This window comes from Saprolegnia diclina (assembly GCF_000281045.1).
Source record: "Saprolegnia diclina VS20 unplaced genomic scaffold supercont1.58, whole genome shotgun sequence".
NCBI lineage: Eukaryota > Oomycota > Saprolegniomycetes > Saprolegniales > Saprolegniaceae > Saprolegnia > Saprolegnia diclina.
The window spans coordinates 77,957-102,348 of NW_008246125.1; the positions used below are offsets into that span (position 1 = coordinate 77,957).

The window sequence follows — 24,392 nt, forward strand, 5'->3', positions numbered from 1 at the left end:
AACTACAATGGCATTTGATTGGACAAAAATACAATCCTGGACTCGGATTGGCCAAAAAGAACCAAACGGCCGCAGTCATTTTGACCAGCAACAACGGGGCTTGACACCGGTATCGTATATTGAGCATTCGTTAGTTCTTGTACAACGCTCCTATCTCTATTGCATCGCCTACTCGGGCAGAATCATCTCGTCTGTGAGAGGCGACGGCAAGTATGTGTCAAACTTGGCCGCGAGCTGCTGCTTTTTGGTGAGGATTTCACCACGCGAGCTCGTAATGTCATTCCGGACGTCGGCCACGTTGATCACGTCCATAAAGTGCGCCAGCAGCGGCGCCTTCACCGCGCTGCGCTCGTCGTCACCGTGGTACCGGCAGTCCATGCGCAAAAAATCGTGAATCGCAAACGCATAATGATGCACGACAGCGAACACGAGCATCTCGACGCAAATGACAAAGTCGCTCAGCGCCGACGCGATCGCACTCGCGGTCCAGCAGTCGGGGCAGCCAATGTTCCAGTCGGCGCTAATGACGCCGACTATCTCAAGGAGCGTGATGAGCATGCTCTGCCAGTACGTGAAGAAGATGATCATCTTGATGGCCAAGAATTTCGGCAGCGGCTTCATTGGAATGAGCTCGTCGACTGTGCCAAGGTAAAAGAGCGTGAGGCAGTAGAGCGCCCACGACTGCGAGAGCGTGAGTACAAAGCAGAGGTACCCGTACGCACGGAGCGGGTTGAGCATCTCGCCTTCGCCGTAGACGCCAAGGAGCGACGAGACGAGCGTAATGAACGACGCAGCGAGCTTCACTGGAATGTACTGCAAAATGCCGATCGCGGTCAGGCGCACAAACTTGTTGCCCATGGGCCATGGCTTGATGCAGTACTGGACGCCGGCCAAGTGCCGCACTTGCTTCTTGCTCCGGAGCGTGTTGGCCAAGACCGATTGGCCGCCAAGGTACACGACGAGAAAGTAGTAGAACGAGTGCAGTGCAAAGGCCTCGTAGCAGTCGCGGATCGTCTCGAAAATGAGCTTGTGCTGGTTGAAGACGAGCGCGAGGTACGAAGTGACGGCGTAGATCGGGACCATGAGCAAGATGCGGAGGATGTACTTGCGCACGCCCACGACCGGGTTGCACGTCAAGTGCGTCCAGATCTCCCAGCCCGAGAGCAGCACCGAGAGAAGCGTGAAGATGGCCGAGATCGCGTACCCGAGCGTCTCGACGCGCATGCCCAGAACCAGAGAAAGATCCGTTGCCGCTTGCAGCCGGCCGCGTGGTGCCACAAGGCCATTGGTCGAGTATCGACCAATCCTCATCGAGTTGAATCGGAATTGTGCCCAATGGCATTCGAGAGGCTATATTCGAGATGCCGGACGATCCGCATACGGTCCGGATAAAAAGGCGGATGGTCCGATTGTCTGGACACGACGACCACTCAAGCAAAGGGTACAATGACACTTCTCTCTCCTAGTCGTTCGGTTAGTCACTGATAACGACGACGATATAGTCGATATGCGAGCAAACCAACCACAAGAAAACAGAGCCATGGCAGCTGAGCCGACCGTCGAGCCGCCCGTGAACTCCGCCATTCGGTCAGCCGCAAGCGCAAGCGCGGCCATTGCGTCCAGCGTGGACGATCAAACGACCCAGTCGCGTCATGCGTTCCCTTCTACCGTCGTCAACGAAGATGACGCCCTCCAAGGAACTGGTACTTGTGCAAAGTGCAAAGTGCAAACTCAAGCGAAACATTCTCGGCTAGATCCTCAGGAGGGACAGACGTTTGACGACGCCATCAAGTTTGTCGAGGCGATGCGCCGGTATGGCCACGAGCGCGGCTTTAACGTCATGAAGGACGGCAAGGTCTTCAACGCGCGCCACCCGCACCCCGAGGACGTCCGCCGAAACGGGTCGATCTGGCGCTGCAACCTCTACTGCAACTACAAGATCAAGACGGACGCGTCCGACCCGCGACTGCGGTCCGTGTGTCCGTGGTCGGTCAAGTTTGCGTACAGCAAGAAGGCCAAAAGCTACGTCGTGGTCTCGGTCGCCAACGAGCACAACCACGTGACCGCGCCCGTGCAGGAGTTGGTAGCGCTACTCCGCGCCAAGAAACAGTGGCCCGAGTACGTCGAGCACACGTGGCAGCAGCACGTGGCTGCCACGGTTCGCACGCCACACAGCGTGACGCTGGGTAGCGACGACAAGTGGCATGTCTCGATCACGACCGAGCATCGCAGTGCCCTGAGCGTTGTGACGACGACGACGACGACGCACATTGTCACGCTACACGACGCAGCCCACGGCGGCATCCCGACATGCAACTGCGCCATGTTTCAAGCGCTCTTTATTCCGTGCTCGTGCATTTGCTCGGTACACGACGCCCTCACGACGCCACGACTCATTTTGCGCTTTCACTAGGTGCTCCAACACACCAAGAAAGTTGTGTTTGCGATCGCCAACCTCCATTCGCGCTGGCACTTGTCGTCGCATGCGCTGTATGATGCCGCGCTGCAACGCATCGAAGATGACGCTGCCGACGTCGACATGTTCGGCGCGCCGGTGCCCCAGAACCAGGTCCTCGTGCCGTCGCCGGTACCAGGGCTCTTCTTCAGCAAGGCCGAGTACGACGCCATCGACGTGCCAGAAGACAAGGCACAGCGTCTCTTGCAACTGCGCGCGACTTTTGGCGAGGTCGAAGCTGCCATCTACGCGGACGAGAACCTCTGCCGCCTCTTCCAGCAAACCATGGCGAGCTTCGCCATGGCGATCCAAGAACAGAGACGTGACGACGACGCAACCGACTCGACGACGCCAAGCACGACGACGGCGACTGATCGGTACAATGACAGTACACTGTAGCATGAGGCCAATCTCAAGCAAAGCATGTAGACCGGCATCGCCAAAACCACCAGCGACCAAGCGCCACAAGACCAGCAGCTTTCGCGTCTAAGAGCATATATGACGATCCTGGTCCTTCAGGTCTGATATGCTTGTAAGTGATGGAGCGAAAACGCAGCGGCGACAGGAACGGTGCCAGTGGCTACGAGCTCGGGACTACGTAAGCTTAGTATGCAGAAATGGCACTGTAGCACATTCGGCTCCGACGACTACAATCACGTGTCGCCAAGCCCACGTTATGCCATCCACCTCGCCGAGCAAGGGCATGCGTACGATCAATGCAGTGTAATTTGGACCAAAGACAATGCAGCGAGGCGTCCGGTGCATCGTGAAAGCACCGACGACCACGAGCACGAGACGGGCTACCTGGCGGCGGCCATCATGAAGCGCCGTGGCGACTCTGGCCTTGGCCTGTCATTACGATAGTAGCTACATTTCTACAAACGCTTCCTAGAAGACACCCAATTATAGTACCGATGTCGGGCACGGCGACCGCCCGAGCTTACTTTTCGAGGTCGGGCGTCAACAAGAGCGCGGTTGCTTCCGTCGCGGCGGGCGGAGCGACGGCTTCGGGGGCGGTCGTCGGCGACTCGTACTCGCGCTCGAGCTGCTCGAGCGGAATGAACGTAAACTTCTTCGTGAGCACCGGAAGAGCTTCTTCAAGGACCGCGACGGACCACGGGCGGTCGTGCACAATGAGGACACTGCCGTTGCGCGTCAGCGCCTTGATGTGCCATGCGTTGATCTTGGAAATGCGCACTTGGGCGTCGTGGGGGTAGACGCTGCCCATCGCAAAGCGGTACCCGTACTTTTCAGCGACTTGCACCATGTCCTTGTTGAACCAGCCCGAGCCGGGGCGAGCCCAGCGAACGCGCCTGCACAAGACACATGAGCCCATGTACGAAGCAGAGGCGGTACGTACGGCTGGTACTTGAGCAGCGTCTCGTGGCAGTGGAGCAGCTTGCGCTCAAAGACGCTGATTTCATCGCGGATGCTGGGCTCATCCGCGACAAAGTGGTTGCCAATCACGTGGCCTTCATCGACAATGCGCTGGAGGATGTGTTCGCGGCCCGCCACGTTGGACTGGATGATGAAGAACGTGGCCTTGACGTTGTTCTTCTTGAGCGCGTCGAGGATCAGCGGCGTGTTGTTGCTCGGCGCATCGTCGATCGTGAGCGAGACGACGGCGGCGTCGGTCTCGGCAAACCAGATCGCAGCCGGGTACCGGTTCCGGAGCCGGCGCATGAGGAACTTGGGCTGCGTGTAGACCGCCGCCAGCGCCAGCGCCGCAAAGGTGAAGACGCCGATCTCGGCCCAATGCAGCCACGTGAGCGTCCCAAGGAGCCCCGGCGGCAGCGTCACCGTCGGAATCATCGTTGTCGTGTTGCCTGCCATCTCAGCTGCCGACTTTGAAATGGCTCTGGACCCACCCCAACGTATATACAGCCGATACAAAACCCAAGAGAACGGCAACGTCAATGAATTGAAATTTTCGACCCGATACAAGCGCCAAGAGGCCGGCGCCGAATTTAATTCGAATGATATCCATCTAAGCCGCACAAATGCATATTTGATTCGGACGTTGAACACCTTGCGCTTTGTATGCAGCGTTGATAAGACGCAGTTGCCGGGTTGTGGCGGCGTCACGCATGTCGAACGCTCATGGCGACGCGACGCATGGGCAGCGCTGGAGCATGGCGAAGACGATCGAACGAGATGCGAGGACATGAGATCATGGCGTCGGCGAATACGCATGTTCCATGCATGGTTGGAAGGATGCGAGGATGGAAGCTTGGCATGCGAATCTCTTGCACCTCAAGGAAGTCTCGAATGGAAGGAACGTGGCAGCTGCTGCTGGTAGCAAGAGGCCTCCCGGCTCACGGGGCAGCGATGGGCCGAGCCGTGGGCGGTTGTGCATGACAACCGAGGGCTTCCTTGGATGTCCCGCGGAATGCACAGTGGGCACGGCAGGAAAGATAGTTTAGCAAGCAGTTGCCAATCCACACTTGGTGCTCGAGAAGTGTTTTCTGAGAATCGGAATAGTCCAAGCGGTGATGGAGCGCATGGCCTCGGAAGGAAGGAGGAATGTGGAGTAATACGCATCAAGAAGGGATAGTTCACGAGTTTAGAGGAACTTGGAGACGCCGTCCTGGATCGAGCTGAACGAGAGCTCCGAGGCGTCCGTGGCGCTCAAGTAAATACCGACGCCGACAAGACCACGCTTGATGGCTTCCTTGGAGCTGGCGTACAACATCTTGCTCTTGACGCGGGCCGTATCGGGCGACCACGAGATGAACACGAGCTTCGACGTCGGGCGACCGTCCTTGGTCGTGAAGTCGAGGTCGATCAGGCCGTACCGGCACTCGTTCGTCGTCGCGTTGAGCTTGGCGGCAAAGTCATCGTACGTCTCCGAGCGGTCGCCACGGTGCTCAATGACGATCTCCGAGTCGCCCTCGATCTTGTAGATGAAGTAGCGGAAGTTGAACGGCGCCTTCTGGAGCTTGAAGTCGTTGAATTCCGTCACGACGTCGTCATGGACACCCACACCCGAGCTCTACGCAGATGCACACATAAGCCATCTCGTTCTGCCACGGGGCTCGTCATGCTGCCATGCGCTTCACGGAAGCGCATCGAGAGCACGATGATGTGGATCCTCGTACCATAGTTTCTTTGAATTGACTGGCACGAAGGCAAAAATCGAAGTGACCGTAGTGTGAGGTCTTTTTGGGGGCAGAAAAAAACAGGGGCCATCGACGACGAAAATCCGCCGTAGGTTCCCCGCGCTATGCGGATTTGGCCCGCTTGGGAGAGGCCGACCAAATTGCGGCATTTGATTGGCCAACGCTTTCTTTTTAAAAATACGCACGAGCGACATTCCTGCGCGGTATTAAATTGCGCCAACACTCCCGGCTAAATGGACCCAACTGCCATCGGATCTTGATGGGCCTCCTGCCATGTGCACACCAACGGCAACGATTGGAACGCCGCATGGGCGCTTTGATCCAGCGCACGTCGCGAAGAACACGGACGTGCGGTCGATTGATCTGGCTTGTTGGACTGTGCCCCGAAAGGAACAAGTGGACGTCAGTCAAGCTGTAGCAATGAGATGCAGACGATGGACTTTGCCATTGCCTTTGAAGTACACTGTACTAGTATGTGGATGCGTCAAGCCCAGGAGTGGGAATGAGTGCGTGTCTGCTGCATTGGTGTCGGTTCCAGTCCTCCGTGGCAACATCCGCGGCCGTGCTTATGCAGCAGAGCGGCGTGTTTTTATCCTTTCGTCGTGGCAAGAATTTGACGACCACCTTGCGCGGCAATTTTAATTGCGGCAACTGACGCGCGTACTGTACGAAGGCGGCGACGACGACGTGTAATGGCGACGCGCGCGCCTCTACTGCGAGTACGCTATGCGAACGCGCGCGAGTTACCTTGGTGGCGGCGATGGCAGCCGCAGTAATTGCCTGTACGCGCAATGCATCGAGGCACCAATGCCCCGCGCAGCCAAGCAGTGGGCTAGATGCTGCGAAGTTGCCCTCGGAACCAACTTCAACTTGAACGTTTCAGGCGCCTTGGAGCTGTGGAGCTCCGTGCGTTGCGCGCCTTTAGAGTAGAGGACCGTATGTGACCAGCGCCAGCGCAGGCCATCGCAGACCGTGACGACCTCGTGAGTTCGAAACCATCGCAGCACCAAGATGGACGGCAAGCTGCGAAAAGCCGCCGCCCATCGCACGCAAGACCGTGCTCCTTCAGCGACGTGGGTACTCTATATGTTTGGCATCGGCTCATTCGACGATTGCTGCGGCAGGCACCCTCCTGGCCGCCTTTGCTCACTCGATGCGACCAGGCTTCATTCCGAAGTAACGCACATACATGTATAGCCATAGTCAGCAGAACATGTATGTCGCGCGCCCTCTTCTCCAAGCCTTCATCTCACGAAGCGCAGGAATAGCCAGCCGTAACGACGCGCAAAAGCCCCCTTGTGGGGATCGACGACCTAAAGGCGATGCTGGGGCTGACGGAGCGATCACGTCACGCACGCACGAATTGCCACGTCAGCAAGTCGACACTCCTTGGCCGCAACGGCGCGAGCGACCAACGTTGTTGAACGATGGACCAAGCGCCAAGATCCAGCGGCAAATTCGCTTATCCAGTACATCTCGCAGAAAGATTGGGCGTTTCAAGCGTGTTCCTTCGCTGGACCCCTTCCCCTCCCCAGGTTCTCCCCACAACGGAAGTGACCTTCCACACTTGCTTTGCCAACATATGCATTTCAAAAGGTTATCTCTCATAGATAGTCATGTTCAAATTAAACCTGGCTCATCCATTCTTCTTTTGTATGTTTTTATGGAGGGTATTGGATACGACAGACATTGTATCCGGACGTCCCGCCCATACTCAAGCGCAGTCATTTTGGCTTTGGACCTCAGATTCACATGGCCGACGAAGCGAAGACGCTCGACTTTGCGTGGCTCCCGGCGGGCACGGAAGCGCTCGCGGACGGCGAGTACGATGCCATTGTCCTCGGCACGGGCCTGAAGGAGTGCATCTTGAGCGGCCTCTTGGCGACCAAGGGCCAGAAGGTGCTGCACATTGACCGGAACGACTACTACGGCGGTGACTGCGCGTCCTTGAACTTGACCAACCTCTACGGCAAGTTCCGCAACGGCGCCGAGCCGCTGACGGGCCTTGGCTCGAACCGCGACTACAACATCGATTTGATCCCGAAGTTCATCATGGCCTGCGGCAAGCTTGTCAAGATGCTCTTGCACACCAAGGTCACGCGGTACCTCGACTTCAAGAACGTCGATGGCAGCTACGTGTACAAGGGCGGCAAGATCTACAAGGTGCCTGCCACGGGCGAAGAAGCGCTCAAGTCGTCGCTCATGGGCATCTTTGAGAAGCGCCGCTTCCGCAGCATGCTCATGTACATTTACAACTACGAGGAAGATGACCCGTCGACGTTCGATGGCCTCGACCTCAAGACGCAGCCGATGAGCGACCTCTACGCCAAGTTTGGTGTGGATGCCAACACGCAGAGCTTCACGGGCCACACCATGGCCTTGATGCGCGACGACGAGTACCTTCGTCAGCCCGCGATTGAAGCCGTGCGTGCTATCAAGATGTACGCGTACTCGCTTGAGCGCTACGGCAAGAGCCCGTACTTGTACCCTATTTACGGTCTTGGTGGTTTGCCCGAAGGCTTCTCGCGCCTCTGTGCCATCCACGGCGGTACCTTTATGCTCCACCGCAGCGTCGACGAAGTGCTGATCGAAGACGGCAAGGCGTGGGGCATCCGCTGCGGCAACGAAGTCGCCAAGGGCAAGATCATCATTGGCGACCCGTCGTACTTTCCCGCCGAGAAGACGCGCACGACGGGCCAAGTCGTGCGCTCGATCTTCATCTTGCGCCACCCGATCAACAACACGGCCAACTCGGAGTCGTGCCAGATCATCATCCCGGCCGCGCAGGCCAACCGCCACAGCGACATTTACGTGTGCGTCGTCTCGTTTGCGCATTGCGTCGCGGCCAAGGACACGTACATTGCGATTGTGAGCACGACGGTCGAGACGTCCAACCCGCTCGCGGAACTCGAACTTGGTATCTCGCTCCTCGGCGAGTACGTCGACCGCTTCGACTCGGTCTCGGACCAGCTCGAGCCGATTGGCGATGGCAAGGCCGACAACTGCTTTATCAGCGCGTCCTACGATGCGACGAGCCACTTTGAGACGACGTCAGACGACGTCTTGAGCCTGTACAAGCGCATTACGGGCGAAGAACTCGACATGAACATCAACGCCGACTCGACGGACGCGGACCAGTAAGCGCGCCACTGCATCTTTTAGGTGTATTTCTCTTTCTACTCTATCCCAATCAGTTCACATCCCGTCATGTCATTGTTGCGTCTTCCGTGCAAGCGACTAGTGCACCCTTGGACGCGTCCTGGGCCTAGTCGCTGTAGCTGTAGCGATCTTGATATCCTTAGAGTACACCCTTGTTGCGATGAAGATCCATTTGGCATCTCGCCGCCTGCGCTGGGGCGTGCAGATACTCGGTTGAAGCACATTCACTAGGCGCATCATGCACTGTTCTTGCTTCCAGCCATCAAGATGACCATGCTAGCAAGAAACATAGCATCATCATCATCGTCCCATGCTTCTCCGTTTCGGCCGTTGCAGGACAAGAAGCATGGAAGCAGCCCTCGTGGGCGGGTAATCTTAGCGCCCAATCGGAATGGTCGGGCTTGTGATTCGCGCAAAAGGGATCTATTTGGCCAATCACGATCGCGTGTTGGCGGTGCGGTGACCTTGTATGTCAGTTTAGAATTTGCTTCGGACGGACACAGATGGCCCAACGCTCGTCGACACGCTCGCACCAAGCACCCGGCGGCAGCTCGCAGATGGGGTCGCTCATCTTTGGCGGCGGCGGCGATGAGAGTAACTTTGACGAGGCCCAGCGCAACCGCCGGGGCATCCGCTCGCAGCAGCGCCCCGAAGCCGACCAGAGCCCGCTCAACCAAGCGCCCGCGGGACAGGCCCCGGCGCGCCAGCAGCAGCACCAACACCACCACCATCAGCAGCAACAGTCGCAGTACCAGCAGCCGCCGCAACAACAGCAGCAGCAACAACAACAGTACCAGCAACCGCAGCAGCAACAACAACAGCAGTACCAGCAACAGCAGACGCAAAACTACCAGGAGCCACCGCAACAACAGTACCGCCAGCAGCAGCAACAGCAGTCGAGTGCGCCCTTTACTCAAGGTGGTGGTAACGAGTCGAGCGGTCGCGTCTCGTCGAACCGGTATGCGTCGGGCGTCTCGCAAAACACAGGCAACGTCATTACCGATCGCAGCACGACCCGTATCCACGCACCCCCTGGCGGCGCGTCGTCGTTCCGCTTAGGGTAGTCTCGAGAGATCGCATCATGCGATGTAGCATAGGATAACCGGCATGGTTGCCGCAATCAACACGAATGAAGCCGGTGAAGTCTCCTTTCGCTCACCTCCGAGCTCGGCTGGCCTCGAGGTACAGGCCATGTCTCGCTCAGCGCGACCGGATTGGCCAAACAGGGTCCATGATTTTAGACCCCACGTTGTCCACCACGTGAAAAATATCGGGCCTTTCCGAAATCAATACAATCGTAGAGTTATAAATAGTTTCTCACCACTTGGTGAGAAATACAAATCGTTTTTCACGAGTGAGGGCAATACGAATCTGTCCGAATGGTGTTGTGGCGACGAGGCCTCCATCGTGGCAGCCAGGTCGCGACGTTTGCGACCAAGCAGTACAAGTCCAACTACGAGAAGCAGATCGTCATATATGCCAGCGAGGTCCCAGTCATCTGTGGCGTGAACCCGTTCCGGTGCATCTCGGACGTCTTCCTTTCCACTTGGAAGCGCACGGACAAGGCCCTTGTCCAGCGGCTCGAGTCGCAGCTTGCGCCTGAGATTCCCGCGACGATCGAAGAGCGTATTGAGCAGCTCGTGCAAGAAGAGCCTGTCGTGCAAGCGCTACTTGAAACACCTTCCGTGACGACCGAGGACGTCCAGCGCGTCAAGGTCCAAATGAAGAAAGAAGTCGAAGCCTTGCCGCAGTACACGCCCGATGAGAAGGTCGAGCTCACGCAAGCACTCACGTCCACGATCCAAACGCAGTTTGGCATTGCGCAGGAAGTACATGCACTCACGACGTACGAGACGACGACGTCCAAGGTCGTGGAGCAGCGCAACGCCAAGTTCTGGTCCAAGCGCCTCGGACGCGTCGAGTGCTTCGACGGCGGCTACCGCAATGTGCTTGTCGGTGGTCGCATTGATGGGCTCGCGGGCGAGAGCGTCATCGAGGTCAAGAATCGCATGACCAAGTTTATGACGCCGCTGCCCAAGTACGACGTGTACCAGCTGCAGACGTACCTGTACCTTCTCGACTCGGACGAAGGCGAGATTGTCGAGCACCTCAAGAAGAAAGCCGACGCGAGCAAGTCGACCAAGATCTCGCGGGACCCGGCGCTTTGGGACGAGAACGTTCTGCCGTACATTGCTCGGTTTGCCCACTCGCTTGGGCGCTTTATGGACGCGCCGCAGGAGACGCACGCGTCCTTTCTCAAGCAGTCGGCCGACGGGCGCAAGCAAATCATTCGATCGTTCTGGATAGACGCCCCAGGGACGCTCGCACAGTAGAGTTGGCATCATAATGGAAGCCAATCAACACGACGGGCTGCCGGCAACGTTGCTTGTGTCGGGGTAGAGAGCGCCAGCTTTTATTCGCAATTGACGTCGACAACGACCTCTCCAGATACGTTTCTTCGTACTCTACCGTGTGAGAAGCAACTCCGCCGAAATGGCAGTATACCTTCATCATCAAACCGCCGCCGACGAGATCCTCGGATGCGTTATCCGTGTACCTCGCTTCTTTGTTTTGCGATTTGAGGGAATCTCAGCACCATAGCAACCTAATGTGCCACGACTATTAGATGCTCCAATGCTGTGACCTTATCTCGCTCGACGGGTCTATCGTTGCTGCTCACGATGTCATCCTCATGGCCGAACTTGATGCGCGCGCGCTTGGGCAGCGGAATATCCGGATAAGTACGGTATGGTCGTGCTGTTGGATATTTTTCTGTCTTCTTTTAAAAATCAAACCTTTTGACATCCTATTTGTATGTGGAAATAAAAATATGGGACGCAAGGGAGAAATACTATGTTCGAATCCCGCCCGGGGACACCACCTTGCATTAGTTTTCACATCGCTTGGGAAAATGCGACCGGACGAGCTGCCCGCGACCATGTACTTTGCCGCACTCGGCAACCAAGCCTCTGCCATGGCGATGGACGACCTGGTCATGGACGACGACCAAAGCGGCGAAGGTAACCAGGTCGAGCTCGGCGCCAGCGGCCTCCGCGCGACGCGCCAGGCCGACGACATGGACGACTTCGTCAAGATGGACATTACGCTGCAGATGGAGCTGCTCCATAGCAAGACGGCCGAAGAGAAGGTACAGATCTACAAGGTCTACGTGAGCAAGCTCCTGCATGAGCTTGTCGCGACCGAGACGGCGTCCGAGGATCTCGAGTACGAACTCCAGCTCAAGAACGAACAGATCGCGCAGATGAGCCGAAGGATCGACGACCTCAACGTGCTCGAGACTGTCCAGGTAGATTTCATGCAAGGGGTGAACGGTGATGCTGATGCGCGCTGTAGACGATAACCGCCTTTGACGAGAGCGTCGACATCGAGGCGTACCTGAGCTCGCCCGCGGACCTCCGCAGCCTTTTCAAGCAAAAGGACGCCGAGCTCACGTTCTTTCGCAGACGCATCAAGCGAGCCGATGACCAAAACGAAAAGCTGCAAGCTCGTCTGAGCGAGATGGACCAAGAGCTCTCTCGGGCGACGATCGTCAACCGACAGCTCAAGACGGACCTCCAGAACGAAGTCAAGCGGCGGGAAGAGTCCATCAAGAAGACAAGCCTCCTCCGCGAGAAGCTCACCGACTTGCGCAAATCGTCGTCCCCGAAAAAGGCTGCCCCCGAGACCCTCGAGCTCCAGGAGAAGCTGGTCGCCGCCAACGAGATCATTGCGCAGCTGCGGGCGTTTGCCGACGCCGACCAAGCGACCAAGCTCGCATACCACAATGAAGTGAACGCGCTCACAAGTCGCGTCGCTGAACTCGAGGCGTCCCACACTACCATGCGAGATACCTTGGCGTCGAAAGACCACGAGCTTCAACAGCTCCATGACGAGGCCAAGATGCATGTCGATGCGGCCGAAAATCGCCTTCGCCAAAGCGAAGTTGTGCGCCGCACGCTGCACAACCAAGTATGATTTACGTTTCCATGCTCCTTTCAGCACTCATGGAGAGCTGTAGGTCATGGAACTCAAGGGCAACATCCGCGTCTTCTGCCGCGTGCGACCGCCGTTGCCGTCGGAGCGGGCGCCGCGCCGCCCGCTGGACGAGGTTGGTGAAAACGAAAAAGAGTGTGGCAGGGCGATACTGTTATGCGTAGGTGTACAGCTTTCCTGACTATGACAAGGAGAAGAAGAAACTCGTGCTTGTCGCCGATGCGCGCACGCACACGAGCTACACGAGCCAGGAGACGCCAGGCGCGAAGAAGTGGCCGTTTGAGTTTGACCAAGTGTTTGACTGGACGGCGACGCAAGAAGATATGTTTGCCGAAGTCGCAGCGCTCGTGCAGTCGGCCGTCGACGGCTACAACGTGTCGATTTTTGCTTACGGCCAGACAGGGTACGCACTTTTCATGTAGTGATTGAATCTCAAAATTATCGTAGCTCGGGCAAGACGTACACGATGCAAGGCGACGAAGCCGCGCTTACAGACTTTAGCGCGAGCCATCTCGTCAACAACGCGAACCTCGGCATTGTCGGCCGCACGATGACGCACATCTTTGCGACATGCAAGAACCAAGCGCAGCACGGCTGGGAGTACACAATCGGCTTTGAGATGTATGAAATCTACAACGAAAGCATCAAAGACCTCATGGCACCGCCGGGCCAGGTACACGAGCTCTTTTTCTTGAAGGGATTGATGGCAATGATATTGTGTAGCCATCCAAGGAGGTCGGTGCACTCCTCGACGGTGACGGCAACGTGCACGTGACCAACCTCCACGTTGTCAATGTCCAAGACGAGCGCCATGCGATGCAGCTCCTCAAGCAGGCGACGGCGCGCCGCAGTATGAAGAAGACTCAACGCAACGACGTTTCCTCGCGAAGCCATTGTATCACGACGCTGCGCCTCATGGGCACGCACACGCCGTCGGGCAGCGTTCGCACCGGCGCTGTGTACCTTATTGATCTTGCGGTAGGCTCTCGCTTGTGACCTGGATGATCGTCACATGGTTGCTGTAGGGCTCGGAGCGCTTGAAGAGCTCGGGCAGTGGGAACGACCCCGTGATGCTCAAGGAGACGCAGGTATTATCATCGACGTTCAGCATACGATACGACGGGTTTTTCTTGTAGAACATCAACAAGAGTCTCGCCGCGTTGGGCAACGTCATTTCTGCGATCGCCAGCAAGGTTTCCGCAATCACAAAGCGAATGAAAGGTGGCTCATGCATCACTGAGCGTAGAAGTCGCACGTGCCGTTCCGGGATACGAAGCTGACCTATGTATTACAAAACACGCTGGGCAAGGACAGCAAGACGCTCATGATTTGCACGCTATCGCCGCTCGAAGAGCACCGCGAAGGTACTTTTGCCATCTCTGCTGTGCGCTCTATCAACAATGCAATTGTGTAGAGAGCTTGAATACCCTCCGGTTTGCAAAGAAAGTCAACGCGTGCGAACTCGCCGTCGCTGGCAAGTAATAATGACAAGATAGTCGTATCTGTGGTATTTTGTATCCGCTTGTGTCAACCAACTACGACTCGAGGACCTCCACAATGTCTTCGTGACCAAACGCCTCGGCAAAGTCCCGCGCCGTGTACCCGTCCTACGCCACTGGCTTCAGCTGCTGGCGAATCGTCAAGTTGTACCTTGTTTCTGATCGTCTTGTCGGCCTTGGGCGCAAGGATCTCGACAATATCCAAGTAGCCTTCTTGGCAAGCGACCATGAGCGCCGTCGCACCGTGCTACACATATGCGCTCAAGTCTTTGATGATGGCTCGTAGTTATAGCTACCTCTTTCTCGCAGAGATCCACATTGGTCGCCGGGTGCATTGCGAGAAGCTCAACAATGTCGGCGTGGCCGCTCATTGTGGCTGAAATGAGCGCCGTGATCCCTTGCTGAATGAATCCATCAGTTCTCAAAGTCGGATGGTGGACGTACGCAGTCTTGCATGTTGCAGTCCACGTCCGGATGCTTCAAAAGGCGCTCGACAATGTTGGCGTGGCCGCCGTCCGCAGCGAGCATGAGCGCCGAAATGCCAAGCTACATCATATGAAGCTCTGCACGTTGGATCATGTCGTACTTCGTCCGTGACGTTGCAATCGATCGCGGGCTGCTCCAGCAAGAGCTTGACGACCTCCATTTGACCCGTGGTCGCTGCGACTAGCAGTGGCATGCCGCCATGCTACACGGGATTACTGGTCTAGGATACATTTCGGACGTCGTACGTACGTAAATGGCGGGGTGCTCGACGAGCAACTTGACGACGTCCAAGTGGTCCTCGCCCGACGAAAAGATCCAGGAGACAATCGCTTCCTGGCAGAGTTATCATCAATAGAAGTCACTTTGGTGCATCATCCTACCTTGTTGCTCTCGATATGGCGCTGGACGATGGGGTGCGCGAGCAGCGCACGAACAACGTCCACGTGGTTGCCTTCGCACGCCGCGTTGAGCGCGGTGCTTTCATCCTGCACCAGCGTGCATCAGCAAGTTGCACGCAACAATTCGCGTATACCAGAGATTGAAGGCCAACGTCAACGGACGGGTGCTGAAGGAGCGCGTGGACGACGTCGGCGTGCCCAGATTGCGCCGCCAACATGAGCGCCGAGAAGCCCGCCTATGTAGTTCATTCGACATTGCTCGATATGGAGATCATTCGCACGTTGTCTTGCATGTTGATTTGGACGTCAGCGTGTGCCAATAGCGACGTGACAATGTCGGTGTGTCCCTCTTCACACGCGAGCATGAGCGCCGTCGCCCCCATCTACGTCATGTTATTTAGCCTTGATGCAGAGACGGAATGATTCACGTTGTTTTGGGCGTTCGTATTGATGGTCTTGTGCTGCAGAAGCACGTCGACGATGCCAGCGTCACGGTTCAAGAACGACTGGACAATCAATGGCGTCCACCCATGCTAGCACGCATTAGCTTCCATGTCAACACAAGCATTGCGTATTACTTGGCATGCAAAGTTGATGTCGGCCGACGCGTCAGCCAAGGCGGCCTTGGCCTCGGCGACCGACGACGCATGCATCAACGGCGTCCAGCTCTTGATGTCAAAGACGTCGGCTGTCGGTGCACCCGCGGTCGTCGAGGCAAAGCGCATCGGCGCCGTGCGCATGGGCATGAAGCAGGCGTCGCCGAAGCGCTTGGGTGCATGCGACAGCGGGCGATGAGCGGCGACCGCGCGGGCAGCAGCGCGAGCAGCGTGGCGAAGCATGATCCTTCGACGAAGCAATCGCAAATGATCGTCTCCGCCAATCACAAGCACCCAGTATAAAGCAATATAAAGCGTTTTATTGATTTTTTAAATGCTCGATATAAATATCAAATCGCAACGGCAATCTCATGGCGTCACACCAGGAACAACGTCGCTATGGGCTCTGTCCATGCTCAGTCTCTCGGCCTCACCAAGCTGGCTCCACTTCCTGGCTCCGACGATCGACGCCGATTTGTCGAGTTATGACAAGCTACAATGCGCCGCGAGGGTGTACTGTGTGGGTCTAGCTCAAGGGAACATCTCTTCGTCCAGCTAGAGAATTTTTTTGTTTGAAGCGCATGAATTGAAGTGCATCAAGAATTCATATTAGTACATAATGCGTTGTAGAAATGTAGAAATGGATGCAAGCGCGGGTGCTGCTGAAGCCAAATAGATACGAGGCTCACGGTGCCAATGGCACGAGCGCTCTCGGTGTCTTGGCGATGAGACCCGTCTTCAAGTGCACGGCAACCGAGATGTCCTTAAACGTTGTGAGGAGGTCCGTGTCGGATACCGCAGTCGTGTACGAGCCCTGGAGGTGAGTGGCAAGCGTCCGGAGCGCGGTAAAGTTGCTGTGGCCAAACCCGACGCACGAGCTTTGGAGTCGGTACTTGGCAAACTCGCTCGCAATACGCTGCGCCAAGGCCACGCCGTTCGCATTTTCATTCGGGTGCCCGTCCGAGAAGAAGAGCATGACAGGTGTGTAGAGTGTGTGGTCGTTGCGCGAGAGCACTTCGAGAGCACAGCGCAAGCCTTCGTCGTAGCTAGTCGTGTACCCTTGGAACGGAATCGGGATCGTCGTCGTTTGCGCCAACGGCTTGCCTTCGTAGACAATAGTGCCTTCGCAGCTGAACGTGATCACCGAGATGATGTCGGCGCAGCTGCGTGTTGCAGAAAGCTGCGCCACGTACGCGTGGAAGGCCACCATGAGGGCGTCCCAGTCGGCTCCTTTCATGGACCCGGACGCATCGAGCACAAAGATGTGGTGGTGGAGACCACTCGTCGCAAAGTGCTGGCAGTCAAACACGTGGCCTTGCACGAGCGACTGGCCACTCAAGAGCGTGCCGACGTCGGTGACAGGGGCATGCCACGCGTCCAAGGTGCAGTACGACGGTGATGGATTCTTGTCGTCCTTGTGGCTCGGTGCTTCGCACATGTACGGGCATAAACCGAACTGTTTGCGCTCGAGGGCGCTCATGACCGGGTCTTCCCATCCAGCAATCTCCCAGTACGTTGCATGGAGCACTTCGTCCATGGGTTGGTTGGGATCCCACTGGAGCGTCGCGGCGCAGTGGCGGCGCCCGCCGCTAGCTGCTTGTGTGCAGGCAGCAGCCGACTCGTGCTCGCACGGCATGTAGTGCACGTGACCACGACCCATCTTCGTGCAGAAGAACGAGCACATTTCGGCGACACCGGCGTCTCCCGCCGTGTACCATCGCCCGTCGACGTCGACTTTCGCCAAGTTGGAGACGAATGTCGTTTCTTGCATGTTGCCGTGCGACGTCTTGTGCTTGCCGCTGTGGCCGTACTCCTTCTCGCAGTAGTAGCCACAGCACGGGCAGCGCGCGGCGCACGTGTGCACGGCCGCGTCGCAGCGATGGTCACCGTCGTGCTCGAGGCGATCGGCGTCCAAGCGGATGCAGCACGTTTTGCGCGACCCGTTCATGGCTTGGTGCGTGTACTCGAACTCGTTCAACTTGTTTTTGAACTTCTTGATCGTCTTCTCGAGCTGGACCTTGACCTCGCACATGCCCTCTTCATTGCAAATGGCGCGACACCAATGGTCTTGTCCGCACGAGTGGAGTGCGACTTCGTGAAAGTGGTCGACCGAAGCACACGTGTTGCCGCAGCCGTCGTAGCTGCAGCGATGCTGGCACCGGCTCGTGCCGCACGAGTGCTGCTCGTGCGACTCGACGAACGAAAGCCGGCAGAGGTGCGAGCAGCTCGGCGCCGAGCACTGGGAGGGGCAAAAGTGCAGCTCGACGCTGCAGACATGTGCTCCGTCGTGCTCGACAGACCGATGGCAGACCCCATCGCAGTTGCGTGCCTCGGCGTGCTTGCACACCTCTTGGCACGTGTGGTTCTTCTGTTTGCAGTTGCAGGCGCCCGTGTGGCCGGCCACCTCACCGCAGGCCAGCGCGCTGTCACACTCGCAGTGGGCACAGAAGCCCTCGCAGCGATGGCAGCCACCGCAGTCGTGCTCGCCCTCGTGCAAGAAGGACACGCAGCACGTGAGTTTGCACTCCTTGCACGCGTGATCACAGCGGCGGAGAAGCTGGTTCATCTTGGAGGCGCACGCGTCCAGCTCGTCAATCACATCGCGGTGGGTATCCTTCATCGACTTGAGCCAAGCGCGGACACGGTGAATGCGGCGCCACACCACATACTTCCAGAGCACGTCGAACCGCGCTTCGTGCGCAACCCGGCGTGGTGCACCGATGTGGGTCATGTACTGCTGCAGGTGTGTCGACAGCGTCGTCTTGGCCGTCTCCAAGTTGGCCGACGCGGCGATCGGGCCGTCAAAATCCACATTCAGCACAATGGTGGCATCAAGGGGCACCGCCGCCGTCTCGAGCTCGGTCATCCCCATCAATTGCCGCTGACTCGCCATGGCAGCATCGTCGTCAGGTCCCAGCGACGTCACGTTGTTGTCTTCATCGAGCTGGCCGTATCGCAGAGCGTGGCGGACTTGTTGGCAACCCCGTGCTTTTTTCACAGCCTGGACGTTCTCGTCCATGGACCGCCAGTCGCGCCGCGCCACCTTAGCGAGTACAATCGCAAGGACTTCGTGGCAGTCGGCGCCGTTTGTGTACGCCTTGTCGTCCCACGCCTCGGCCAAGGACAAGGCGGCGTCGGCAAGCCCCTCGTAGTAGCCCCGTTTGTTGGTCGGTGCAGAGGCCGTGACGAGGACTGCACCGCCGTACATAACAGTGACAAAGTTCTCGGCTGTGTTGTCTTGCAGGAGACTCTGGAGTTTGCGTTGGAACTCGGCGATCACATCTTTCTCGTCGTCCTCGTTCACATCCTTGGCGTTGAGGTACAGCTGGCCTCGGAAGAGGCGGTCGTCGCCCTTGAGCATCGCGACGCCGTGCTGGAACTTGTCAAACATGGCATCAATGTCCTTGTCAAAGCGCATCTCGATGCGAAAGACTGTGAGATGCGCGATGGCTGCGTTGAGGATCGAGAGAAGCGTGTCTTCCTGAGCACTGCGCTCCATGGACCCGAGACCTTCAAAGTCCAGTACGACAACGAGACCGGCGCTCGATCGACAGAGCGTGAGCCAGACGCCGTTCGTGCAGCGTCCGCCCGCGCTCGCAAACGAGCTGCCCGTGAGATGATTGAGAAAGTACGACTTGCCCGTCGACTGCTTCCCCATGGACGTAACGACGACGACCGGAAGTGTCGATGCCTTGAGAATGTGGCTCACGGCGCCGAGGCTAATTTGCTGGGCCACGTCGTGCACTTCACCACACGCGTCATAGTTGACGGGGTTGCCGTGGCGCAGGAGCACGAGCTCGTTGTCGCGCGCGAGACAAATCGGCACCGGCACAAATCCAATGAGCGCGAAAAGCCAGTGCCCGAGGTCCATCGTCGGCCACGCGGCGTCGCCATCAAACACCGCAGTGTCGGCGAGCGCGAGTGACGAAATGTTCTTCTCAGGGTTCTTCTCGAGCTTTGCCAGCTTTTTCATGATGGCCTCGAGCAAATTGATGACGATCTTGCGGCGGTCGGGCGTCAACGACTGCACGTGCACTTGAAGCGTCGTCGGCAAGAGGTCCGTGCTTTTGTCCATCTCGGCGAGCATCGGGCGGACAGGAAATTTCTCAAAGACGTGGTAGAGCGCCGAGAGCATGTGGGTGTCGCTGGCGGACGCGGGCTCTGCCTTTTGCTCACAGTTGAGCTGCCAATCGACCTTGCCCGTCACGATGGTGACCTTGAGCGTGACCATCGTGTCGGTCGTCGAGTCCAACAAAACGACCACATCGCCGTACGCGCGGGCTTTGGTGGTACTCCAATTTAACGCCACGGGCAGCGTCATCTCGGCGTTGGGCAGCGGGTCGTGGCTCTGCACCTCAAGCGTCTCGAGGCGAAGACCCTGGCCGTCGAGTGGCACGAGCCGCACCAAGAACGCGCCGTTGTGGAGCATGACGAGCTTCGTGTCGGGTGTCGCAATGAAGCGCGGTGCGTACTTGGAGTGCTGTTGTGTGCGCAAAAAGTAGGACTGCGCACTGCCGTCGTCGCCCACGCACAGAATGCCGTGGTTGGCACCACCAAAGAGCGACATCGATGCGTACGGCTTCGACGGGCGCAAGCGGCTCAAGTCATAGTGGTGGGCTGGTTCCAAGAGCTTGAACGACTCGCTAAAGGCGTACATGACCACCGTCGACTCCGAGTGCTGAAGCGCGAGCAGACGATGGGACACGTCAAAGTCGCAGCGCTGCGCGAGTCGCGAGAACTCTTTTGTGATGAGCGCTTTCGCCGAGAGCGCCCCGTTCAATCGGTATGCGTGGACGTGCGTTTTGTCTCCAGACGTAAAGACGACGATCACCACACGCGTGACCAGCACGACGTAAATCACATTGGCGTCATGCGGCAGCTTGATCGACGCAAGCGGTGCACTGCCGATCGGTGTGAGCTCGAGCGACATCGCGGTACCGACAACGCGCTCCTGGGTGTACTTGAGGGTGCTGATGGTGCCAAAGTAGCCCGTGCTCGTCGATTCGAGCGTCGTGACGAGGGCCGTCGGTACTTTCTTTTCGTTGGTGGCCGCGACCGCCTCAAGAAATGCGTTGTGCACTAGCTCTTCTTGCTTTGCGCGCAAGATAGCTTGCAGGTCTTTTTTGCTCGCAAGGGCATTGTAGCACTGAATGGTGACGGGGTCGGCGACGCTCTCGCTCCAAAGGAACGCGCGGAAGCTGTGGCACCAGTCGTCATAGCGCGATTCCAGGTCGCCTCGAATGCGTGGCAGAATTACGTCCATGGCGGGCTTGTACTTGGCCTTGAGGTACGGGAACGTGAGGTGGCCCGTTTTCGACCAAGGAAAATACGCCGTCTTGGTCGTCTTCTTGGCAAGGTCTCCGTCGCGCTTGCACAAGTCTTCGTACGCGTGCTGGATGACCATCGCGACGCTTGCCGCCAATGACTCGGGCAGCGCGATCATGTCGCCAAGGCTGTACTCCAGCGCCTCCCACCTGTTCTTCAGGAGGGTTTGTGCGTCGACCTCGTCGGCTTCTGTCGTTGCCTCGTTCAAGTAAAAGAGGGTGGTTGCCGCTGCTACAACGCACGCCTCCATGTCTTCCAGCTGCGCGCGCGCTTTCGTCTCAGCCTCGGTATGCAAATCGGCCTTGAGGGATTCGATCGTGAGGCACGAGAGCGCCGCGGGCAGAGCGCGCATCTGTGCAAGCACCGCATACTTCCAGTCGTACGGCAGCTGCGCCTTGAGCTCAAAGCGGTACGTGGATGTGACAGTCATAAACCACTTGGCAAACTCGGTGGGCAACGAGACCTTGCTGAACGTGGTTTCTTTGCGAACGTCGCGGTCCTCGGACGTGCGCATAGTCACGGCGGTGGCGCCCGTTGCGCAAGCGAGCGTCACGTCCTTCGCCGTTGCTGCTACCGACACGAGCTCGCACGAAACGTTTTCCTCCACGACAGTTGCCTTGTTGATGGAAAACCTGACGGCGTGCTGCTTGCGCTTCGTCTCCTTGCGCGTCTCGACATCTGCCGTCTCGAGGGCAGGCCAGTCGGCTTCCTCGAGACACCAGCGCACGGTCGGCGTCAGCGTCGTTATGAAGCGGAGGGCATACGTCGCCTGCTCCCGCAGGTGCTGCGGAGTGAACGACGCGTCGAGAAGCCACGTAAAGAGGACGAGCTTGGGCCGGTCGCTCGTCTCGGGCACCAAAATCGCGTATACGCCTTCGTGGGCCGGCTGCAAGTACTCCTCGAGGTTCGACGGCCACCAGCCTTGGGCGCGAAGATCCGCTGCAACCGCTGCTTGCTTGCCAAAGCACGCAAGGACATCGACGCCCTTGGTACTCGTCTTCTGGGTGCAACACGTGTTGATAAAGAGTCCGAGTTGGCGCTCTTGCGTCATCGTGGCGTTCGCGTCGATGACCCCCAGCGCGCGAAGAAGGCGGAAGAGCTCGGTCTCGACGAGCGTTGGCTGGAAGATGTCGGACCCATCGTCGAGTCGGACGACAGTCTCAAGCAGATGGTAGCACGTGAGGCCCTCGTAGCTCGTCGCCACGCTCTTGTTTGCCATGGCGCGCTCTGCTCGATGGCAAATTGCTGAATGCGAGATACGGGCATGCCTCGACCAACCTGCATTCTGCGCTTGATAAATGTTTTGTTGATGAATCTTATCAAGTGGTTGCATTGACATGCGAAAATAATGCTGTGTATTGTTATAAACACTCGTATTACACAGTGTTTAAAACCATAAACAACAGTGTTGATACAAAGCGTCAACGCTGCCATGCTGCCCATCTGGAAGCTGAGCACCATGTCGAGGTCAACGCATGAAAGCCCGTACAACACCAACACTAAAGGGGTGCGCTTGAGCTAGCGATCCTACCTACTCGAAACAAGCTCTCGAAACTGATTCTGTCGACGCGTCGGCCAAGGCGACTGACGACGCTGACACCAGCTCTTACAGTACATCACACGGGTTATCTTGAGGTGCAAACGTTGTGCTTGTGTCGCTCAAGCCAAATGCGTTGAGATTATGGGCATGAAGCACGCGCCACGAAAGCTCTTCGCCGCTACAGTAGTGACAGGAGACAGTGTGCGAAGCACGATCCGGGACGAGTCAATCGTGGTTGATCGTCTTCTCCGCGTGCCAGCGTCGAATGCATCATATGTCTTCACTCTTTCTCAATATCAACCAAAAATAGACGCGACAGGCGGCGACTTGACAAGAACAACCGCCATGAAGTTTCCTTGGCTCGAGCTCGCCAAGCTGGCACGACCCCGGTCCCTCTCCGCGCCCGCCGAGCCTCAATGCGACGAGGTCAGCAATGATGCGCTAGGCTCATGGCTGCGTCAACCAAAGAGCCGAGATACTACCACCCAAGAGAATGAACTAGATGATGTGCAGGCCGAGCTGCTCATTGAAGCCGCCAAGGTCGGCAACGTCGACGAAGTCCGGCGACTCTGTGAGGTCGTGGGGGTTGACGTCGATATGCGCGGGTATATGGGCTGGACCGCCGCGCACTGGGCGGCGCGCCAGGGCCACGTTCACGTCCTCGAAGTGCTGCATCGCCTCGGAGCCAACTTGGACTCGCTCGACTGCCGCGTACTGCGTCGCATTCCGTTCTTTTTGTCTCAATGGGAGCTGGACTAGGGCGATTGCCTCTTGCACAAAGCAGCGGCCAACGGTCAGCTGCAAACATGCAAATGGCTCCTCCAGCACACATTCAATGTTCACGCAACCAACAAGCATGTGCGTACAACTTGAAACTTGACGGACATAGGAGGTATATTGTTCTCTCTATGTTAGGGCATGACCCCGCTCGACTTGGCGCGCGAGAAGGTTCGTCATGACAAAGATGCTACAACGGTAGCATGCGAAGCCCTTTTGGCCGACGCCGCCGAGTGCACGTTTTAACAAATAGGCAACATTTTCACATCATACATACACGATAACTCTATCGGAGATGCTTCTATACCCTTGCATGTATGTAGACCGGACGTTTTGAGAACGCCAACACGATGCAAACGTGCTATTAAGACTTGTTTAGTGTCTGCTGAGCAAATCTCTACTAGTATATTAGTACAGATTAAGTGTCGCAACTCGACGCATAATGTAGCTTTTTGAGGTCCTCAAGAGGCGCCAGTAACCGAGACGGGTGTTATCAAGTGTCAATAAACAGTTTATTCGCCCATGGTGTTATTAACGGCACCAGCATTGCTACTCGTATTTTTGTGAGTGCATTTCAGCGCCTGAGTTCTTCGTGCAACATGTTTCCAAGCAAGTTCGTACTAGTACATGCCACAAAACTTACCCTGTCCTGTATCAGTTGGGCCACAGGTCGCACTGTCAACCCGTAGTGGCCCGCAAAAATCACAAGATCCCAATCCCAGCGCTTGTAGATCACGGAGCCGTCAAAGATATTTCTGGTTCGTTGCTGTCAGCGCAAACGCAACGAATGATGCAAAAGAAACACATATTCAAGTTCATGACAAGGACACAAGAATGCACGCTACAGATGAACGCGAATCTAGTAGCCGGTACCACCGTTACCGGGGGTCACACTGCCAGGCGCAACCGTCGGGGCGCCAGTCGGGACCGTCGACGGGTTACCACCGGGCGTCACGCCGCCGTTGTTGGGCGTCGGGCCGGGTTTGCCGCCGGTGTTCGAGTTGATGTTAATGTTGGCGTTGGGGTTGACGTTGGGGTTGACGTT

At 57.3% G+C, this 24,392-nt stretch overlaps 11 protein-coding genes across 13 annotated transcripts; 6 read left to right on the top strand and 5 right to left on the bottom strand.

Annotated features, from left to right (window-relative positions):
* Positions 1 to 96: 96 nt before the first annotated feature.
* Positions 97 to 1,315, bottom strand: SDRG_13265 (hypothetical protein). Its single transcript, XM_008619341.1, has one exon. It carries the CDS (start codon positions 1,309 to 1,311, stop codon positions 169 to 171), a length of 1,143 nt encoding a protein of 380 aa, XP_008617563.1. The 5' UTR covers positions 1,312 to 1,315; the 3' UTR covers positions 97 to 168.
* Positions 1,316 to 1,395: 80 nt separating this feature from the next.
* Positions 1,396 to 3,189, top strand: SDRG_13266 (hypothetical protein). Of its 3 annotated transcripts, XM_008619344.1 has the most exons (5): positions 1,396 to 1,441; positions 1,503 to 1,703; positions 1,755 to 2,365; positions 2,414 to 2,832; positions 2,885 to 3,189. In XM_008619344.1, the coding sequence occupies exons 2-5, from the start codon at positions 1,508 to 1,510 to the stop codon at positions 2,943 to 2,945; spliced, it is 1,287 nt and encodes a 428-aa protein (XP_008617566.1). In that variant the 5' UTR covers positions 1,396 to 1,441; positions 1,503 to 1,507; the 3' UTR covers positions 2,946 to 3,189. The 3 variants fall into 3 exon arrangements, with proteins under 3 accessions (XP_008617566.1, XP_008617564.1, XP_008617565.1); XM_008619342.1 differs by lacking the exon at positions 1,396 to 1,441 and having other exon boundaries at positions 1,453 to 1,703; positions 2,878 to 3,189; XM_008619343.1 differs by lacking the exon at positions 1,396 to 1,441 and having other exon boundaries at positions 1,453 to 1,703.
* SDRG_13267 (hypothetical protein) lies at positions 3,164 to 4,340 on the bottom strand. Its single transcript, XM_008619345.1, has 2 exons — positions 3,816 to 4,340; positions 3,164 to 3,768 (listed from the first exon to the last, which is right to left on the bottom strand). The coding sequence occupies exons 1-2, from the start codon at positions 4,286 to 4,288 to the stop codon at positions 3,396 to 3,398; spliced, it is 846 nt and encodes a 281-aa protein (XP_008617567.1). The 5' UTR covers positions 4,289 to 4,340; the 3' UTR covers positions 3,164 to 3,395.
* A 19-nt stretch (positions 4,341 to 4,359) lies between these two features.
* On the bottom strand, positions 4,360 to 5,676 carry SDRG_13268 (hypothetical protein). The gene is made up of 2 exons (XM_008619346.1): positions 5,554 to 5,676; positions 4,360 to 5,447 (listed from the first exon to the last, which is right to left on the bottom strand). Exons 1-2 carry the CDS (start codon positions 5,554 to 5,556, stop codon positions 5,019 to 5,021), a joined length of 432 nt encoding a protein of 143 aa, XP_008617568.1. The 5' UTR covers positions 5,557 to 5,676; the 3' UTR covers positions 4,360 to 5,018.
* Positions 5,677 to 7,315: 1,639 nt separating this feature from the next.
* On the top strand, positions 7,316 to 8,787 carry SDRG_13269 (acetyltransferase). The gene has a single exon (XM_008619347.1). The coding sequence runs from the start codon at positions 7,327 to 7,329 to the stop codon at positions 8,713 to 8,715; it is 1,389 nt and encodes a 462-aa protein (XP_008617569.1). The 5' UTR covers positions 7,316 to 7,326; the 3' UTR covers positions 8,716 to 8,787.
* Positions 8,788 to 9,176: 389 nt separating this feature from the next.
* SDRG_13270 (hypothetical protein) lies at positions 9,177 to 9,923 on the top strand. The gene has a single exon (XM_008619348.1). It carries the CDS (start codon positions 9,237 to 9,239, stop codon positions 9,795 to 9,797), a length of 561 nt encoding a protein of 186 aa, XP_008617570.1. The 5' UTR covers positions 9,177 to 9,236; the 3' UTR covers positions 9,798 to 9,923.
* A 176-nt stretch (positions 9,924 to 10,099) lies between these two features.
* Positions 10,100 to 11,201, top strand: SDRG_13271 (hypothetical protein). Its single transcript, XM_008619349.1, has one exon. The coding sequence runs from the start codon at positions 10,113 to 10,115 to the stop codon at positions 11,064 to 11,066; it is 954 nt and encodes a 317-aa protein (XP_008617571.1). The 5' UTR covers positions 10,100 to 10,112; the 3' UTR covers positions 11,067 to 11,201.
* Positions 11,202 to 11,600: 399 nt separating this feature from the next.
* Positions 11,601 to 14,262, top strand: SDRG_13272 (hypothetical protein). The gene is made up of 10 exons (XM_008619350.1): positions 11,601 to 12,040; positions 12,088 to 12,702; positions 12,752 to 12,841; positions 12,891 to 13,129; positions 13,174 to 13,399; positions 13,450 to 13,704; positions 13,752 to 13,814; positions 13,863 to 13,919; positions 13,973 to 14,090; positions 14,141 to 14,262. The coding sequence occupies exons 1-10, from the start codon at positions 11,645 to 11,647 to the stop codon at positions 14,206 to 14,208; spliced, it is 2,127 nt and encodes a 708-aa protein (XP_008617572.1). The 5' UTR covers positions 11,601 to 11,644; the 3' UTR covers positions 14,209 to 14,262.
* On the bottom strand, positions 14,262 to 15,948 carry SDRG_13273 (hypothetical protein; the record flags this gene model as incomplete). The annotated part of the gene is made up of 11 exons (XM_008619351.1): positions 14,262 to 14,333; positions 14,377 to 14,472; positions 14,522 to 14,626; positions 14,670 to 14,771; positions 14,812 to 14,913; positions 14,961 to 15,044; positions 15,092 to 15,196; positions 15,244 to 15,345; positions 15,391 to 15,492; positions 15,538 to 15,642; positions 15,688 to 15,948. The coding sequence occupies 11 exons, from the start codon at positions 15,946 to 15,948 to the stop codon at positions 14,262 to 14,264; spliced, it is 1,236 nt and encodes a 411-aa protein (XP_008617573.1).
* A 352-nt stretch (positions 15,949 to 16,300) lies between these two features.
* Positions 16,301 to 22,258, bottom strand: SDRG_13274 (hypothetical protein). Its single transcript, XM_008619352.1, has one exon. It carries the CDS (start codon positions 22,247 to 22,249, stop codon positions 16,391 to 16,393), a length of 5,859 nt encoding a protein of 1,952 aa, XP_008617574.1. The 5' UTR covers positions 22,250 to 22,258; the 3' UTR covers positions 16,301 to 16,390.
* Positions 22,259 to 22,883: 625 nt separating this feature from the next.
* On the top strand, positions 22,884 to 23,752 carry SDRG_13275 (hypothetical protein). Its single transcript, XM_008619353.1, has 3 exons — positions 22,884 to 23,281; positions 23,330 to 23,428; positions 23,486 to 23,752. Exons 1-3 carry the CDS (start codon positions 22,916 to 22,918, stop codon positions 23,591 to 23,593), a joined length of 573 nt encoding a protein of 190 aa, XP_008617575.1. The 5' UTR covers positions 22,884 to 22,915; the 3' UTR covers positions 23,594 to 23,752.
* Positions 23,753 to 24,392: the final 640 nt, after the last annotated feature.